We start from the raw sequence: 18,667 nt of genomic DNA, 5'->3' as shown, positions 1-18,667 counted from the left end.
TCAGATTGGCCGAAACATTGAAATATATGTGGACGACATGGTGGTGAAATCAACTTCAGAAGAACAGCACAAACACGACCTGGACGAAGTATTTGCACAGCTCAGAAAACACAATATGAGACTGAATCCAGAAAAATGCGCGTTCGGAGTCAAGGGGGGCAAATTCCTCGGCTTCTTGCTGACAAACAGAGGCATAGAGGCGAACCCCGACAAATGTTCAGCCGTAATCAACATGCAATCCCCCAGAAACAAAAAGGAAGTCCAACAGCTCACAGGTCGGCTGGCAGCTCTTTCTCGGTTCTTGCCAGCAGCAGCGGAAAAGTCATACCACTTCTTTAACACCTTAAAGAAGTCGAACGAATTTGTCTGGACGAAAGAATGCGAAGAAGCTTTTACCAAATTCAAAAACACCTTGGGATCACCGCCCATATTGAAAAAGCCAGAACAAGGCAAGTCCTTGCACCTATTTCTTTCAATTTCCACTAACACAATCAGTTCAGTACTTGTAACAGATGACAACAAAGAACAACACCCACTATATTTCATAAGTAAAGTCCTACAGGGTGCTGAAACAAGGTACCCGACGATAGAAAAATTAGCATATGGACTAATCGTCATAGCTCGAAGACTTCGGCATTACTTCCAGGGGTACCGAATTATAGTTCGGACCAATCAACCACTCCGGCAGATCCTAGCCAAGCCCGACCTAGCAGGAAGGCTAACCAAATGGTCGGTAGAACTCTCCGAATTTGACATCACATATCAATCCAGAGGATCCCCCAAAGCCCAAGCTCTGGCCGATTTCATCTCAGAATTCACAAATGAAGTAGAAGAAATAAAACCATGGGAATTGTATGTGGACGGAGCGTCCAATGACAACGGATGCGGAGCAGGAATTCTGCTAAAAGACAACCAAGGTGTATATGCCGAACAGTCAATCAAATTCCAATTTCAAGCGAAAAATAATCAAGCCGAGTATGAGGCACTATTGGCAGGACTAAGGCTCGCGAAAGAGGTACACGTGCCGAGCTTGCAGGTATATTGCGATTCCCTACTCATAGTTCAGCAGGTAACCGGTAATTTCCAAACCAAAGATACACTCTTAGAAAAATACCTACATATTGCTAAGGACATGATACAAGATTTTCAAAAATTTGAAATAACACATATACCACGGGAACAAAACTCTAGGGCAGACATATTATCTAAATTAGCAACACACAGAGAAGATCAGCAATCAGGAAGTTTGGTACATCTCACACTAACAAAACCTAGCCTAGATTTGCAGTATTTTTGTCACAGGATGAAGACTGGCGAACGCCAATAATACACTACCTGAAGACGGGAATCGTACCAGATGGTGATCCGAGGTCTTTTAAACGGAAAGCAACCCAGTTCACCCTAATCGGAGATAATCTATACAAACGTGGTTTTTCTCGACCTCTGCTTAAATGTCTTGCAGGAGAAGACACCAGATTAACAATAGAAGAAGTCCACGAGGGCATTTGCGGACATCATATCGGAAGCAGAAGCTTGACAACAAAGATCTTACGTGCGGGATATTATTGGCCGACCTTAAGGTCGGACTGCACAGACAAGGTCAAAAAGTGCGAATCATGTCAAAAATGCTCGCCGCTAATACACAACCCAGCCGAGGCGTTACATACATCGGATGCAACTTGGCCATTCCACAAGTGGGGCATGGACATCCTCGGACCATTTCCCATAGCACCAGGCCAGGTAAAATTCCTTTTGGTAGCCATCGACTACTTTACAAAGTGGATAGAAGCGCAACCACTTGCAAAAATAACCTCGGATAAGGTACAAAAGTTTATTTGGAAATTTATCATTTGTAGATATGGCATGCCACGTGAAATTATCTCTGATAATGGTAGGCAATTTACTGACAAAAAGATTGCATCATTTTTTACTAACATGAATATTAGACACTATTTCTCCTCTGTTGAGCACCCACAGACCAACGGACTCGCAAAGGCGGCTAACAAAGTAATTTTGCAGGCCCTAAGGAAAAAACTAACCGAGGTTAAAGGTCGCTGGGCCGAGCTAATACCAGAGATACTATGGAGTTACAACACAACTCCGCAATCAACAACTAAAGAAAGTCCTTTCCGCTTAGTATACGGATCAGAATGCGTGATCCCTTTGGAAATCAGTCAAGGGTCAACTAGGACCGAGCATTTCAACGACAGTGCTAACAAACAAACTCGGCTTGCCGAGCTTGACATCATCGATGAAGAACGCAATCTCACGCAGTTAAGGCAAAAATCAATGCAACTAGCTATAAAACGTCAGTACGACAAGAGAGTGAGACCAAGGACCCTCCAGGAGGGAGATCTAGTGCTCAGACAGATAGAAGATGTTCGAAAACCACCAGGCCATGGAAAATTAGCAGTGACATGGGAATGACCTTTTCGAATCACTAAAGTGGTCGGAAGAGGAGCTTATCGTCTAGAAGCATTGAATGGGACAGCATTACCAAACACATGGAACATCTCATCACTCAAATACTACTATAGTTGATCACAATATTGTAACATACAGGATGGTGAGGTACTCTTTTTCCTAACCACGAGGTTTTTTCCTAAGGAGGGTTTACTCGGGTAGGTTTTAACGAGGCCGACCATCCTGCACACCTCGAACATGAGGGACAAATTCATCTGAATAAAATCATACATTTCCCCATACATGGATATACAAAGCAGCAATAAAACGCTGTAATCATAAAATATTCGCAAAAGCAAACTCTGACACTATACATCGGAGAAACAGTCGATAAAGTCGGAATAAAAACCAACAAGTCTTTCAAAAAAACATACAAGTCCAAACTACTTACTAAAGGCAAATATTAAAAATTTCTTTCAAACAGGAGGAGGCACGTTCTCATCATGATCTTCACCAGCCTCGTCCTGAACCAACTCCCTATTAACGACTATCTTCGTCACATCGAGCTGACGAACAACTCCCCAGTCATCTCACCTTTCGTCTTATCATTGTCCCTAATCTCGGCTTGAAAAGATCGAATCTGATCCTGAAGGCGAGCAACTTCTCGTCCCTTCTCCTCCAGCTTAGCAGCCGCATCAGAGACCGACCTTTCTTTCTCCTTCATTTTCGCTGTCATATCAGTAATGGCTCTCTCTTTTTCTTTCACCAAACATTCCAAAGTAGCAAATTTATCAACCTCAGCCTGCCTTTCAGCTCCAAGCAATTCAGTAGTACGCCCGACGCACAGCAAACGAGAAGCAACAACCTGACCAAACCCAGCATTAAAAACAAACAAGCAGAACCAGCAAAACAGACAGGAACAAGACAGACACAAAAGTTTACCTGAACATATTTGCCTAAAGCTTCCAGACCCACACGTCGAGTAAGCAGCATATCCCCAGGAAACTGGGAAGCTCTATCAGAGAGCTCGGCCAAGGGAAATTGGTCGCTCCACAAAGAATGGGCGTTTGCCCCAGGAATAAACCCATGAAGTTTGCGCTGGCGATCAAAAACAGTAGTAGAAACCTCGGCCACCTCCCTATCTTCCTCGGATAGCACCTCCAATGAATCATCAGCCACCCTTCTTTTTCTTTTTGAAGAAACAGGTTGCGCAGTCGAAAAAGCAGCACCCCCTTCATCAACATTCTGAGCAGCAGAAGTAGTTACACCCTTTTCCCTTTTTCTGTCAAGAAAAGATTGAAGCCTGGAGGAATTCAGATGCGGTACCCGTCCACCTGCAAAGCCAAGCGAAAGACATCAGTGTCGAAACAGAAAACTAATACCAGGGACAAACATGTACATTACCTATATAAGTACGCAACCCTTCCTTATCATTATCTTTTTCAAAATTTAACATCTCAGGGATTGAGAGACACTCGCCGGAAGCAAAGTTTTTCACCAAAAAGTCAATAATCAAGTCTTCTTCGTCACTTCTATACGCCTCAAGTACTTGCATAGGCTCAGAACACCAATACAAGGGATATCTTTCTATCAGCTCGTCATCAAGATAAAAAGGGTATTCTGTTTCTATAGATCGGACTTTCACAAACAGAGACTTGAAATTCTTAAAAGACGACTTGTACAGAAGAAATATAGAACGGCCAGGAAAACTGCTTAAACAAACCCATAAACCCCTCCGAACCCCTTTTGACTGAAACAGAGAAAAGAAAACGCCAAGGGAAGGAGGATATTCTAGAAAGGACATCAAACACTGGTAAGCTCTTAGAAATGCCCAGGAGTTGGGATGTAATTGGGAAGGAGCACAATTCAGTTGAGTCAATACGTCGCACTCAAAGGAAGAAAAAGGAAACCTAACATACAGTTCAGAGAAACACGGAGTATACATATAAAAATACCCCCAATCACCCCTACGTTCACAAACTCTATCGTCACTAGAACAAGGGAGAAGCTCGACACCAACATTAAAGCCATCCTTCACCAACTTCATCGCACGAAGCTCCTGGAGAAAATCAAAACTACCATACGAGGAAGCACGAGTTTTAACGTCGTCATGGACCCAATGATAAAGGTCATCCCTTTTTACCTCTACAACTTTCTGCTTCTCCTTCAACTTTTCTTTATCCATTACAGACCATAATTACGAAAAGATGGAGAAAGAATAGAGGATAAAGGGAATGGAAAATCTAACCTTTTGAAGACATTTTCTTTCAAAATCAGAGGGAAAAAGAGTGACTTTTCGAAGAATCACCAAAGACCAATAACACAAACAGCTTATTACAACCCACTAACAAAGTGGGAATGCAAAACCAAAAACCGCAGAGAAACCAAGGGTCAAAACCGGTTCAGTTACAAACATTAAGTGAAGTAATGGCAGCACGTTTTCCTAAAATAATGGGAAAACGCCCTCCTTATGCCAGTCGTTTCGTTTAAACATTTTTTTCAAAAACAAAGGCTAGTGCTTCACGCCCAAAACGCACGCAACGTTGAGCTTGGGGGCTGGCACGACTAGCCGAGATATAGGTCATCCTAAAAGCTCAACTTGCTAAAAACCAAATACCCAAGCAAGTCAAGCTTGGGGGCTATGTACCGTACCTTACAGCTCGGAACTGCCACCCTATATCTCGGCCACGTCAGTCACAAGCAGCAGATGATCACAACGTGTTAACAACCCCAAGAATCTCGGTTAAAACCGAAATCCACTCTAACAAACCATCAATTAGAATCAACCTACAACTCTATAAAAAAAGCGGCTACCAAATGAATAGGAAAATCACGGCAACACTTGAATACTCTCGTACACATTTCCTACGCTTATACTCTGTTTTGTAACTGCTCTCCACTAACTTGATCGTTGGAGTCCTTTTTGCAGGTTCTCCACCCGGTTCGTGCTCAAGCTTGGCGTTTCTCCGCTGTAGAACAAAAGTCTCTTTCATTGACCAACGGAAGCCGACGTATAGCACGGAGCCGCGCATCCTTGCACGAACAATACTAATAATTAATTTTAATGACTAATTTTAATGTATATTTAATATTGTTGATTAAAAAATATAAATTAATTTAGGATGTTTCACGTATTATTATTATTATTATTATTATTATTATTATTATTGTTATTATTATTATTATATGCTACTAAAATTTTGTTAGGTTAGGAGGCACTTGTCCCCATACCTTAGTGCGTAAATCCGTCCGTGTGTATATATATATTGAGAAAATGATAATAGTATTCTTATTTTTAATAATATTATTTTTTATATGATTTTTTGTATTATATTTTATATAAATTAAAAAAGAATATTATCCTAAAAGTGATATTATCATCTCTATATTTTCTTGGATACATATACAGGTATATCTTTTATATTTAATATTTGATGATCTCAAATTAGATTCTTTATTCATTTACTTTTGGAAAATAGTATCTAAGAAGATTGGTAAGCCTAGAACCGGAAAGAATAATTGTTGAGGTAAAATTGTTCCTATGTACGAATTATACCAAAAAGGAAGATTGTGGGAGTGATTTAGCGTGATTACGTGCAATTTTTGGAGATACTGATAATAAAAATAATAATGGGAAACCAGACGAAAACGAAATCCAAAAATAACTGAAGTAATCTGCTACTGATAATAAGTATATTTTCTTCAAAAAAGAACAAGCGAATATGAAATATAAATAAAAATAAAAATAACAGTTAAGAATTAGTTGTTGCAAGATAAAACGTCCCCACCATAATATTGCAGAGAAAATTGAGGGAGGAAGCAAAAACAGAAAGAAAAATAGAATAAATCAAAATATGCAAGGATACAGGCTGTCACATCCAGTTTTCCAGTTTTCCTACTCAACAAAGAAGCCTTCACTCTGTCAGCCATCAACTAAATTAAAAATAAAAAAGAAAAAGGCGTTGGCATATATACTCAGTCTTCTCCTATTCCTTCCCTCCATAAACTCATCAAGTCTCATCTCAACATGGATCCGTGCCACTACGTGCGGCTCCTCGTTGGAAACTTGGCCGTGAAATCACCGGCGTCATCCAAGCCCTCCTTCTCCGGCAAGGTGCACCCTTCCACTTCGTCGTGCTTCTGCGAGATCAAGCTCAGGGGAGCAGGTTCACAGCGATCCCACGCGGCCACAGTTCCTATAACCTCAGACACGCACCCTACTCCGCACTCCATGGCCGCATGCTTCGACTTCACCAAACCCCAAATTGAGAAGCTCCTGAGTTCCAAGAAGCCCACCACCATCACCATCTCCCTCTACAAGGGCCGCGCAGCCACTTCCTTCTCCTTCTTCTCCTCACCCAAACTCCTCGGCAAAATCTCAGTTCCCATCGATTTCACCATGCTAGACTCAAAACCCGTCACGTTCCACACCGGCTGGGTTAACCTCGCCAAAGCAGACGACAAATCCTCCTCCGCCCAGTCACTGCACCTAACAGTCCGGGCTGAGCCCGACCCCAGGTTTGTGTTCCGGTTCGACGGCGAACCGGAGTGCAGCCCGCAGGTTTTTCAAGTAAAAGGCGATGTGAAGCAACCGGTTTTCAGTTGCAAGTTCAGCTTTCGGGACAAGAATCAGGGACAGTTCCAATCTTCTTCGGCTAATGCGAATCACATGGCGGAGCGGAAGGGATGGTCCATCACAGTCCACGATTTGTCGGGTTCGCCAGTCGCCGCGGCCTCCATGGTCACGCCCTTCGTTCCCTCACCCGGGTCGCACCGGGTCAGCCGATCCAACCCAGGAGCATGGCTCATAATCCGACCCGACGGGGACGGCACCTGGAAGCCTTGGGGTCGTCTGGAGGCCTGGCGGGAACCCAACAGCTCCAACGCCGTAGGGTACCGATTCGAGGTGCTTCCGGCTACCGCCGATCCCGTGACCCTGGCCGCCGCTACTATCAGCTCCCAGCATGGCGGAAAGTTCACCATCGACGTTGCTACCGGCGTGACCCCTGTGAGCACTCCACATGGGAGCTGGGATTTGGGGTCCGGGTCTCGACCCGGATCGGGATCGGGTGTGGATTTCGGGTTGGACCCGATGTTGATGTATAAGGGGTTTGTGATGTCGGCGAGGGTGGACGGTGAGGGGAAGTGCAGCAAGCCGGAGGTGGAGGTTGGGGTGAAGCATGTGACTTGCACGGAGGATGCTGCGGCTTTTGTTGCTCTTGCGGCGGCGATGGACTTGAGCATGGACGCTTGCAAATTGTTTTCTCAGAAGCTCCGAAAGGAGTTGAGGCAGTAGAACTAAAAACATAGTGTGTGTATTTTTTGTCGTATTCTGAGTGCCGTTTCTGTCAGTTCAGCTAACACTACTCTAATATTCTTGGCGCTGGATCAAATTCAGCACTAACCCTCCTTTTGTTTTTTTACGGTTTTCGATGAGAACTATGTACAGTTGGGAGATTGGAAGTATCAGTTTAGTATTATTTTTGTTATTCTTTTACTTCTTGGTGAAGTTTTGGATTCGTATTTTGCTTACAGATTAGGTCTCGTAAAGCTTCTGTTTTTCAATTAATTGGTTCTGGCACAAGTAGAATTTTTAATTCATGTCTCGTGCGTTGTAACGGAATGCGAGATTGAGCCTGAGAATCCTATGTGCTGTCTCAAGTACATGTATCTTCTGTCACGCTTAGGTTTGCACGATTTCATTGCTACCATTACTGGACATGTATATAATAACTTAATCAGGTTTCCTGGAACCCGCACATTACTTTCGCTCCAACATATACGTTAATTAACATATGATGTCTATGTATTCTACCTTAATAAGTTTTTTTTTTTTTTTAAGAAGTACCTTGTAATTTTTATAGTATCCCCATTTTTTTTTTATTTTAAGAATTTCATCCCTATATCCCCCTCTTTCATTTACACTCCAAAATTCTGCGTGAATGAAATTGTTCTTGACTTCAAAATAAAAGAGGCACAAAATAAATAAATGAATAAAGAACAGTGGAAAAGGAATAATAGGATACAGCATTTGCTGTGAAATTCTCTTCAAAATTATGCGTGGCCATTGGCCAGGAGCAAACGGCTTAGAAGAGCCTGGGGCTTATTTCAGTGGATTTTCCTCAAGTTAACATTCTTTCAATTTAACCATAGTTGTTTGTAAGATTGAAGAAATTTCAACTAAGAGACGACGGTGATAGGATTGTGAGGATTCAAGTATAGAAGCAATGACCAAACACGTAACGTAGTCCAATTTAGACAATTTTGAAAAGCACACGACACAACGCCCAAAATGAATCGTAAGAAATTGGCTAGTCACCAATTTGGTTCACGTTGTGCTGTATCCTTGCTGTCCATTCTCTTGAAACACATTTTTCCTTTCTTAGCACAAAGTATGTAACTTTTATCCGACTCTAGTATGAAGACAAGGATTGTATAGCATGAGACATTCGACTAATCTACCAAAGAATTAAAGACTTTGATATGAATATCCACCAAACTACCTTAGTACGTTTTTCAAACACACTTACAAGGGGATCAAGTGGAAGGGTTTAGCTAACTACACAAGGTCAAAAAGAAAAACTTTATCACTTACAAAACATGACCATGTTACGAGTTTATTCTGTTGCACTTTTGTCACTATTATCTATTCCATTTCTAATACCGGCCAACTTATCCGGATCAGTCATCACATCCTTGATAACATGAAAATCAGTAGCATTATGATCATCTGAACTAGTAGTTCCCTTCCCAGTGAATGACCCTGATGATTCTCCACTTTCACCTGTCTGAGTGTCATCCTTCAATTTCTCATTGTCATTGTCGTTGACATCTGTGTTCTTCATGTTCAAATTTGAATTACTCCGTGTGTTGCTTGTTTCACTGTTATCCTTGTTCACAGTTTTGTTTAATGCTACAAATCCTGTTACCTTTTGAAATTCACCAGCAGCTGCATCGACCTCTCCATTTTCTGTTTTGATAGGGTCTGTTGCCTTAGAATCAGGAAGGTTTTCTTCAGATCCTCTATTGCCTCCCTGCTCTGTTCCTTCTCCTGTGACTGTTACGTTCACTGTATTATTTTGAGCATGGTCTGATTCGGAAAATATCCCCGTGTTATTCTGTTTAGATGAAGTGTCAGCTCCAGTTCCTGTCATGTTATTGCTGGCTGCACTGGTTGCTAGTGCTACTGTCAAATTACTGCTTGTCTCCGAGTTATTGTGAGAATGTGTTCTGTTGGTATTATTTAGATATGAACTATCCGCTGGGATGGGCAAAGTCTTGTTTACAGTTTCTTTACCAGAAGTTGTGTTAGAAGTCTCCCCCGTCATCAGTTGAGCTCCTGTGACCTTAATATCCAAATCAGTTTGATTCCCGCTACTTTCTTCTGCAAATGTAGTCTCAGTTTCAGTGCTACTTGAATGAGTATCATGAGTCACAGCACTGGAGGCATCATCGCCCTTGTAATGCTCCTCCCGGGCCTCATGAGTGTTGTGGTTTTCAACTGAACCCTCCTCCTTTTCTTTATCCTCACTCTCCTCTTCTTTATCTTTCTCTTCATCAATGAGCTCGTCATGATTAATATCCCTCCCTGAATTCTCTTGATTCTTTTCATCTATCTCATCATCTCCTACCTCTTGTCTGTCTTCCATCTCCTCACCTTTGTTTTCATCTTCGACTTGTTCTTCCTTTTGTCCCCTCACTCCGTGCTGGCTCTCTTCTTTTCCTTCTTGTAATTCTTCTTGTTCATGGAGTTCATGCTTGTTTTCATCCTCTTCCTCCACGATATTCTCATCTTCCACTTCTTCCTCATGCTTTTCATTTTGATTTATTTCAACCTTTTGTGCATTAAGGTCTTTTCTACCAAGTTTTGGAATCTGATGTGCAGTATTGTCATCAAATTCCTTCTTCTTATCATGTGAGTGCTTAATCTGATAGATCAACCAGAAGCAAACACAAAGCAACAGAATAATCTGCAGAACATGCTTCACCTTGATGCCTTTGGACCTCTGGTTCCGACTTGGCGACCGCCTTATCATGCTTAACTTACTTACAACGCCCAAGTTCTTACTTTCTCCAAATAGCCTGGAACCGAATAAGCAATGATCAGAGTCCTAATGGAGTTGGATGATAATTTCTATGCATTTTGAGTGATAAATTACAATGTCAACCAATACAACTGTAGAAAATGAACAAATCATGGTGGACGGCTGTCATTATGCATAGTTATTCACCATGATTTGACGTCATGCTTAGAAATCCATCTCTGTAAAGTCCGAAAGGAATCCCCTTCCTACAAAGTTATATCGAAGCAGCTAACAATATTTGTCCTTGCACAAATGGCAACACCATCATATAACATACATAAGGAGAAGAGGGGAAATGATAATATCACGCAAAAAGCAATCTATGTTACCAGAAAATTTCTACAAATGCGGGCATCATAATGGTTTAATTTAAGGGATTCTCCAAATCGAATATATTTATTGACCGAGGAAAGGAAACAGGGAGCAGCAGAATGGAACATTTTTTTTAAAAAAGGAAATACAGAGTGAGAAGAAAGAGAACTGAGGAGGGGTTAGAAAGCTGAAAACAATTTCACGCGAAAAAAAAAAAAAAAAAAGAGAGCACACACAAAACCCTAAAAGAAACCCCAGTAGAGGAAGAAAAAAAGGCAAGTAGGAAATTGATAGAGAAGTATGGAACTTTGAATGGGGAAAGAAGGCCAAGCATTGGTCCACAAATGAAGAGGAAAGGAATTCACCTGAGTGAGGGAGGGGAAGGCAAGTAGGGAAGCACGCAACGAGTTGAGAGCTGAGAGCCTGAGACTTTTTTTTAGCACCAAAAGTAGTCAGCTCGTCTTTGAGAATGCCACTTTGACCTCACTCCTCTCTCCGCTCTGCTTCTGCCAATGCTACATTCTGCAATTGGCTAACACTTAATTCAAATAATTATTTATTATTGTTTTACTTTTACATCACATAACTAACCTAACCATTTTCTTTATAGCTTAAAGTAGTTCCTTACTTCCTTACTAGGCTTAGGATTTGATGGCCACATAACGTAACGTTTAGATCATTAAATGGTTTCATAATGAAATATATTTTTTAAATTTTTTTAATAATGACTAAATAATTTTTTTTTAATTTTAATTATAAATTAATTTTATATATTTTATTTAATTATAAAAATTATTTTTTATTTTATAAATTATTATTTTATTATTCAGTTACTATATTTATGAACAATCAAAAACAAAAACAAGAACAAATTAGATTTTGCTATTCCAATCGATTATAAGTTTATATTTGATCCGTAACGTTTGTCCAGGGCTGTGAAATCGTGTTTCCTTGAAAATCAATCGATTGGATTACAGTTTATCACAAAACAATCGATTGGAAATTGCAAGGTAGCATGGTTTTCGCATAAATCAATCGATTTGTCATATTATCCAATCAATTAAACGATGAATTAAATGTGGATTTTTTTATAATTCAATCGATTGTTTATACTCTCCAATCGATTGAATGCTTCGAAACAACCTGAGATCTCACAATTCAATCGATTGCTTTTGTTGCTCAATCGATCGAATTCACCAAAACAGCATAAAATAGGGTAAAAAACATCTATGGAACTTGCCACACCTTGTCCGCAGATAACAGCATAAAGAAAGTATAATAAAGTAGGGTATGGGACCCAGAAGGAGAGGCTGGGCAAGGATTTCATCAAGCCCTTCGATGCTTGCTGCCTCTGCTTGAAGCCCTTCATTGACCCCATGAGCTGCCACAAAGGTCATGTCTTTTGTAAAGAGTGCATTCTCGAGTGCTTGTTGGCTCAGAAGAAAGACATTCAATGGTCTCCATTTTCAATCACTTTCTTTTTCAATTTTCTTTTTTTTTTTCACTTTTTATTCTGACTGAAAATAAGTTTCTGATTTGTTGGATTCTTATTCAAGTGGTGGGGCTGGATCTTTCTTAAACCCATGCTTGTGATGCAATGCTGTTTTGTGTTTTGATTAAGGGTAATTGTCTTTGAATTTGGCAAATCCATATTGTTTTGGTGAATTCAATCCACTGAGTAACAAAAGCAATCGATTGAATTGTGAGACCTCAGATTATTTTGAAGCAGTATAAACAATCGATTGAATTATAAAAAATTCACATTTAATTCATCGTTCAATCAATTAGGTAATATGACCAATCGATTGATTTATGCGAAAACTATGCTACCTTGCAATTTCCAATCGATTGTTTTGTGATAAACTGTAATCCAATCGATTGATTTTCAAGAAAACACAATTTCGACGAACGTTTGATTGTTCATAAACATAGTAGATGAATGATAAAATAATAATTTATAAAATAAAAAATAGTTTTTATAATTAAATAAAATATATGGGATTAATTTGTAATTAAAATTAAAAAAAAGACTATTTAGCAGTTATTAAAAAAATTTAAAAAACATGTTTTGTTATGGGACCATTTAATGATCCAAACATTTTGGGACCATTGAATCCTAAGCCTCCTTAACTTTTTGTTTCTCCATTATAATTAAGAAATTAACTTTAACATAAAAATACAAAATGTTATTCACCATTTTTTATTTTTGATATTGGAGTAACAATATTATTTTTTTTAAAATATAAACTGATGAAGTATTATTTTTAAATGTGGAATCGAGAAGTAAAAATCGGATCATCCGATTTGTAAAAAATACAGAAATCAGACCATCCAATTTATGAGAGATATAGAAATCGGACTGAGAGATTTTTGTTAAAAAATTTAAAAATTTGAAGTACAGAAATCAAACCCCCCAATTTATATATCTGTCACATTTTTTAAAAACACCAAAAGTTATAATATTAAAATTTATCAATATTTTTACTTCCATAAAAAAAAGTCATTTTTCAGAAAAATTAAATTAAAAAATTATGCATGTAACCGTAATAAAAATACACATTTTCCTTTATTTTAATGTTAATATCAAAAGTTCATAAAATGTTCAATCTTTCATTAATATCTCTCTCATAAGAAGAATATAAATGAATGAATGGTTGGTTATTGCGAAATGACAAAAATCTTGGTTATTGCTAGAAAAAAAAATCGATTCTCTTAAATTTTTTTAATTAAAAATATAAAATATGATTTTTAATTTTTTAATATCTTTTAAATTTATATTTTTTAATTTTATCTATTGATCCGTACATGAATAACTCGAATGTGTAATGCTACATTTTGGAATTGAATTTTAAATTCAAATACTTCGTCCTATTAAAATAACTGACTCCGAGCATTTTCAAAGTGCCAATACATATTTCGGATATGACATGTACATAACGGTCCATTGTGCAACAATAAATACAGGGCAAATAGGATTATAGATTCATTCATTTTCACTTACTCTTAAAAAAGAACTCTAATTGTATTTATAAAGATCGATTACTAACTTGAGCGTTAGAATCCTTTTTGCAGGTTCAACGCACAAGTCCGGCCTTTGAAGAGCTGCAGTTCACCTGAAGGTCTTGGAGAAGGAGCCTTTCGAGTGTTAACGAGCTATACTTCAGAAGGTAGTTTTTGATAGGAACATTTGGCGCCTATGGACCTATTTTTCAAAATGTGTTCCCACATTTTACTACCTTTTTCCACTCTTCTTTCTTTTTCTTTTTGCAAGGTTTCTTGAATCATGACGGACAATGCTATAGCTCCACAAGCACGTCCAACTTAAGTGGAGTTTTTGGCTATGAACGCTGCTTTGTAGGTCGAGGTTCAAAAAATGGCCGAACCCCTAGCAGCTAAACTAAATAACGATAAGGAGAATGGGGAACGCAAGAATCTTAATGATGAAAACACAAAGATGGGAGGAACACTTCACAAGACAGAAAGGTGGAGAACGAATCCGTTTTTCAAAGAAATAATGAACTTCCAAATGCCCAATTTACACTTTCAACAACATTGAAGCCTTATGAGGGGATTGGCGATCCCAAAGTGCATGTCACCACATTCGAGTCCATAATGTTACTAAATGGTGCCTCTGACCCTATCTTGTGTCGATCCTTTCCAACCTTTTTGAATAGAGCTGCTTTATTTTGGTTTTCAAATTTGCCTGCAAGTTCCATTGCTAGTTTTGATGAGTTTGCCGATCTATTTGTAAACAACTTCGCAGCATCCAAAATCTATGTACGAGACTCAGATTATCTTAGCACAATTACTCAAGGACAACACAAAAGTCTGAAAGACTACATGACGAGGTTTGCAAAGGCAGCGATGGAAATTTCCGATCTAAATCCCGAGGTTCATTTACATGCCTTGAAAAGCGGGCTTCGCCTTGGAAAGTTTCACAAGGCCATTGTAGTAACAAAACCAAAGACGCTAGCAAAATTCAGGGATAAAGCGATTGGACAAATTGAAATTGAAGAACTACGGGAAGCTCGAAGATTGGAAAAACTATTACCTCGCAGAGACGATGACAAGCAAGGTCGAACAAACAACCTTTGAGACAACAAAAAGCCGTTTAAGTTGACACCGAAGTTTGACTCATACACACAGTTCAATGCAAGGAGGGAAGATATAATCAAAGAGATCCTACATGCCAAAATCATCAAAACCCCCAGTAGGGCTGGGACCTATCAAGACCGAAAATATGTCGACAAAAGCAAACACTGCGCATTTCACCAGATGTTCAGACATACAATTGACGAATGTGTAGTAGCAAAAGACCTCCTAGAGCGATTGGCATGACAAGGGCTACTGGATAAATATATCAACGGCAAAATCCAAAAGGATGCGACAACCTCTCCTACAATGGCAGAACAACCAAATTCAACTTCAGTAGCAAAAGATAATGCAAGATGGACTACTTCAAACCCACCTCCCCTGACTCGAAAGATCATTAATTACATCTCAGGAGGGTTCACCTGCAGACGAATTTTTAGCTCTACTAGGAAAAGAAACTACAGGACCATGCTAACCCTCGAAGGAGAGGGATCAAGGCTACATCAGCCGACATGCTCCACCCCGAGTATCACTTTCCAAGCATCTGACTTCAAATCCCAAACCCCAAATCTCGATGACCTAGTGGTGATATTAGTGACCATAAGAGACACAAAAGTTAGAAAAGTCCTCATGGACCCTGGGAGCAGCGCCGATGTATTGTTCTTATCAACATTTCAGAAGATGCAGCTGAACAAGAATACTTTGCAACCTTCATCCGAAGAGCTAGTTGGCTTCTCCGGAGAAAGGGTTCTAGTAACAGGTTATGTATGGTTAAGGACGACTTTAGGATACCATCCCCACTCAAAACCTTAGATATTCAATATCTAGTGGTTGATTGTGTAAGCCCCCTACAACATCATATTGGGGCGACCATCATTGAATTCTTTTGGAGCTATTATTTCTACGATTCATTTGTGTGTTAAGTTTCATATGCAGGATGACATCATCGCAACAATACATTCCGATCATAAAGGAGGCAAGATAATGCTATAACATTGGGCTAAAAGTCCGACCATCGACCTCAGAATCAATCCCGCAGATCAACTCGGTGTACAATGCTGATGATATACCTCTACTAGCCGAGCTTGACCCTCGATGTGATAAAGAAGCATGACCAACACCAACAGATGACCTCCGCAAGATAAATCTTACTACCAATGAATCACAATGCACTAACATTGGCTATGCTTTCAATGTAGAAGAAACATCTAAGCTTGTAGCCCTACTGCAAGCAAACGCGGATTTATTTGCATGGACACCAGCAGATATGCTTGGAATCAACCTAAATGTTATGTGCCATAAGCTTGCTTTGGACCCCAAAGCTCGTCCAATCCGTCAGAAAAAACATAATCTCGGACAAGAACGAAAAGAAGCAGCGATCAAAGAAACCCAGAAAATATTGAGTGCAGGTTTCATAAAGGAGATCCAGTTTACGTCATGGTTGGCAAATGTGGTCATGGTAAAGAAGACCTCTGGCAAGTGGCATTTGTGCATTGACTTCACAGATCTAAACAAGGCTTGCCTAAAGGATTTATATCCCCTGCCGAATATTGACAAATTGGAAGATAGTACATTGAGTTTTAGAGTTTTAAACTTTATGGACGCTTATTCAAGTTATAATCAGATACAAATGCATATTGAAGATTAGGATAAAACCGCATTTATAACTGATCATGGCAATTTTTGTTACAAAGTAATGCCTTTTGGTCTTAAGAATGCAGGAGCAACATACCAGAGGTTGATGGACAAGATTTTCTGAAATCAAATCAGTCGAAACATGGATGTGTATGTTGATAACATGGTTGTCAAATCAGAAACTAAAAGTAGACACCGCTCCGACCTCGAGGAAATTTTCCAACAGCTCAGGAGATACAATATGAGATTGATTCCTGAGAAGTTTGCATTTGGAGTTCAAGGAGGCAAATTCCTTGGTTTCATGTTAACCCATCAGGGGATCGAGGCAAACCCAGAGAAGTGCCGATCTATAATAGAAATGAAATCTCCACGCACAATCAAAGACGTGCAACAATTGACTGGATGTAACACCCTAACTTTTAGCACCTCATGATCGTACTAAAAGTCCGAGCGCTACTTACCTCTATTCCTTTAATTATATACTATGTTTATTTAATATTGAGCCTTCGCGAGTACGAACCGAAATTTTAGTTAAGAAAATAAAAAGTTTTTACTTTTAATCCAAAAATTTTATTTCATTATTCTCAAATACAAGTCATATCCCCTCTAAAAACTAAAAACACTAAACAACGAGGGAAAAATAAAATCTAACAACTCAACTTGTGAAGATAATCTTCTATGCTCCTGTAGCTCTGCACTGAACCTTCACACTTGTAACTGAGAGATATGGAGATAGGGGGTAAGAATTGGAGAGTTCTTAGTATGGTCAGGGTAGTTAGTTAAGTTTGTTTTGTTATGTTCTAAGTAAATAACAACAGTCAACAAAGTATAATCTAACTCAGTAATTACAGAACATAGAATCCAATCATAAGCACACACAATCATAGAAAACACAATCACAAACAAATATACGCAAACAAGGATGATGCATGACTAGTCCTATCGCAGGCCATGAGCTCATGTGTTGGTTGCCTACTTGCTTCCGACATTACCTGGGCACGAGTCCCATGTATGGCTTTCCAGATACATACAGAGTGCATATAAGTCTTACGTGACTTTTAAATATATTGTAATATGCTTACATATGGAAAACAGTTCTCAGTGTGTGGGCGTCTCCACTATACATTTGGCACTAAGGCTCAAACAAGGTTGCATCTGCTCTCCTGTGATAGACAGTCTTTTAAAGCTTTTTCTTTATCTTTGTCCTCTGCTCTCCTGTGGCAGATATCCCTTTAGTTAATACATTCTTTTCTTTTCTGTGCTCTTCTCTCCTGTGACAGAGATTCGTTAGGTTCTTTTAATCTTTGTTCTCTGCTCTCCTGTGGCAGAGATTCTTTAATATTTTTCTTTCCTTTTCTTTTCTTTCTTCTTCTTTTCTTTTCTATCATTCCATAATATAATTTATCTTCACATTATTCCCTCGCCTTTCCCTAAGTGTCTTATAAAAAAGAATTATAAAGTACTTTAAATGAGTCTGCGTTCTCTAAAACTTTTAAGATCGCTCTGTTTGCTCTTCTATGACTTATAATAATATTAATAATATCTTTAGTAGATAATATTCTTAATAAGATAATAATAATAATAATAATATAAATAAGATATTTTAAATAATATATATATATATATATATATATATATATATATCTTTTCTTAAAATTTAGTTTATAAAACTTTATTTTAAACTTTTATTAATTACTTTTTAAACCACGAATTTTTAATATTCTATTTTTAACCTTAATATTTTATAAAATTATATTTGAACCCTCACTTATTTTCATATTTATAAAAATAACCCTAAACTTTTATAAAATATCCATTTTACCTCCCGTACTCTATTTATTACCCAAAATACCTAAAAACTTATATAATTACAAATTATACCTCGATTTTTATATACAAATACAATGTTACCCTTCAAAAATAAAGTTTAAATATTAATCTTCCTCTTATACCAAAACCGAAACCCTTAGCCCCTTCTTTTCAAAATATTATTTTTATTTTAATCCGTTTTCGAGTCTTTGGGTTACCGATTTTTCTCAACTTTTAATTTAATCTTTCAACCACCAAATCTCATTAATTTCCTCAAAATACCACATCACAACAGTCTCAAAAATATTAAAACAACTACAGCTAAGCTGTTC

The 18,667-nt window shown here is 38.6% G+C and overlaps 4 protein-coding genes across 6 annotated transcripts; 3 read left to right on the top strand and 1 right to left on the bottom strand.

The window, feature by feature from the left end:
* Nucleotides 1–6,234: 6,234 nt before the first annotated feature.
* LOC107643286 (uncharacterized) lies at nt 6,235–7,900 on the top strand. The gene has a single exon (XM_016346883.3). It carries the CDS (start codon nt 6,431–6,433, stop codon nt 7,697–7,699), a length of 1,269 nt encoding a protein of 422 aa, XP_016202369.1. The 5' UTR covers nt 6,235–6,430; the 3' UTR covers nt 7,700–7,900.
* A 959-nt stretch (nt 7,901–8,859) lies between these two features.
* Nucleotides 8,860–11,345, bottom strand: LOC107643285 (uncharacterized). 3 transcript variants are annotated; one of them, XM_088487921.1, is made up of 3 exons: nt 11,165–11,326; nt 10,635–10,730; nt 8,860–10,485 (listed from the first exon to the last, which is right to left on the bottom strand). In XM_088487921.1, the coding sequence occupies exon 3, from the start codon at nt 10,437–10,439 to the stop codon at nt 9,021–9,023; it is 1,419 nt and encodes a 472-aa protein (XP_088344047.1). In that variant the 5' UTR covers nt 10,440–10,485; nt 10,635–10,730; nt 11,165–11,326; the 3' UTR covers nt 8,860–9,020. The 3 variants fall into 3 exon arrangements, with proteins under 3 accessions (XP_088344047.1, XP_016202365.1, XP_016202367.1); XM_016346879.3 differs by lacking the exon at nt 10,635–10,730 and having other exon boundaries at nt 8,860–10,514; nt 11,165–11,345; XM_016346881.3 differs by lacking the exon at nt 10,635–10,730.
* Nucleotides 11,346–14,411: 3,066 nt separating this feature from the next.
* Nucleotides 14,412–14,894, top strand: LOC107640339 (uncharacterized). Its single transcript, XM_016343864.1, has one exon. The coding sequence runs from the start codon at nt 14,412–14,414 to the stop codon at nt 14,892–14,894; it is 483 nt and encodes a 160-aa protein (XP_016199350.1).
* Nucleotides 14,895–15,200: 306 nt separating this feature from the next.
* LOC148563566 (uncharacterized) lies at nt 15,201–15,884 on the top strand. Its single transcript, XM_088486854.1, has 2 exons — nt 15,201–15,656; nt 15,828–15,884. Exons 1-2 carry the CDS (start codon nt 15,201–15,203, stop codon nt 15,882–15,884), a joined length of 513 nt encoding a protein of 170 aa, XP_088342980.1.
* The last annotated feature ends 2,783 nt before the right edge of the window (nt 15,885–18,667 follow it).

Source organism: Arachis ipaensis, chromosome B5, assembly GCF_059453495.1.
Source record: "Arachis ipaensis isolate K30076 ecotype BB chromosome B5, ASM5945349v1, whole genome shotgun sequence".
Classification (NCBI taxonomy): domain Eukaryota; kingdom Viridiplantae; phylum Streptophyta; class Magnoliopsida; order Fabales; family Fabaceae; genus Arachis; species Arachis ipaensis.
This window is presented reverse-complemented; position numbering and strand designations above follow the sequence as displayed.